This window comes from Arachis ipaensis, chromosome B02 (assembly GCF_000816755.2).
Source record: "Arachis ipaensis cultivar K30076 chromosome B02, Araip1.1, whole genome shotgun sequence".
Lineage (NCBI taxonomy): Eukaryota > Viridiplantae > Streptophyta > Magnoliopsida > Fabales > Fabaceae > Arachis > Arachis ipaensis.
In genome coordinates, this window is record NC_029786.2 from 2,807,485 (window position 1) to 2,808,111 (window position 627).

General features: G+C 26.3%; 1 protein-coding gene and 1 pseudogene across 2 annotated transcripts in view; one reads left to right on the forward strand and one right to left on the reverse strand.

The window, feature by feature from the left end:
* LOC107623133 ((+)-neomenthol dehydrogenase) overlaps positions 1-339 on the reverse strand; it is a 3,447-nt gene extending 3,108 nt beyond the window's left edge. For both annotated transcript variants that reach the window (XM_021115181.1, XM_016325292.2), the window contains exon 1: positions 233-339. In XM_021115181.1, coding sequence (XP_020970840.1) covers positions 233-252 — 20 coding nt within the window. In that variant the 5' untranslated portion in view covers positions 253-339. The remainder of the gene's footprint in view (positions 1-232) is intronic.
* The window catches only part of LOC107626610, a 1,531-nt pseudogene continuing 1,428 nt past the window's right edge, over positions 525-627 (forward strand).

Genomic DNA, 627 nt, shown 5'->3' on the forward strand with positions numbered 1-627 from the left:
GCATTTATTTCTACTGATGATGATATCATAAAACACAGCATTCGTATCAAAAAATTTCATATACTAATTTCTTTTTCCTTTGGATTTTTAAATTTCTTTAGAAGTAAGTTTTAAGACTAGCATAAGAAGATTAAAATCCACAATATAATAATGATTAAAAACATACAATTTCATAATTTAATGTTTTCTTTTTAAATATATATAATTTCATGAGACTATCGTTTCTCTCTACCTTTTTGCTTCTTCTCCCATGTTAATGATGCCCAGCGTATTAAAAGCTTTAATTTGTTACAGAAGCAATTCTAAGAAAAATAACTTTGGTTTGTTTTTATCAGCTAATTGTTGGCATCCTTTTATAGCGAAGCTGCTCATCTTTTTTATCTTGTCTCTATTTAAAAATTATATTATGATAGATATATACGAAATAAAATATATATGCACCGTACACAATAATTGGATATTTTTAGGAGAGAGTCATTATTTGTATGATATCAACATATTTACACGTCATTATAGGGACATATATGTCTATGCGTGCGTTTAATTATTAGTGGTATTTGTGTAAGTGTATATATATATATATATATACACGCAACGTTGGGAATCAAATATGGATATTGTCTAAGG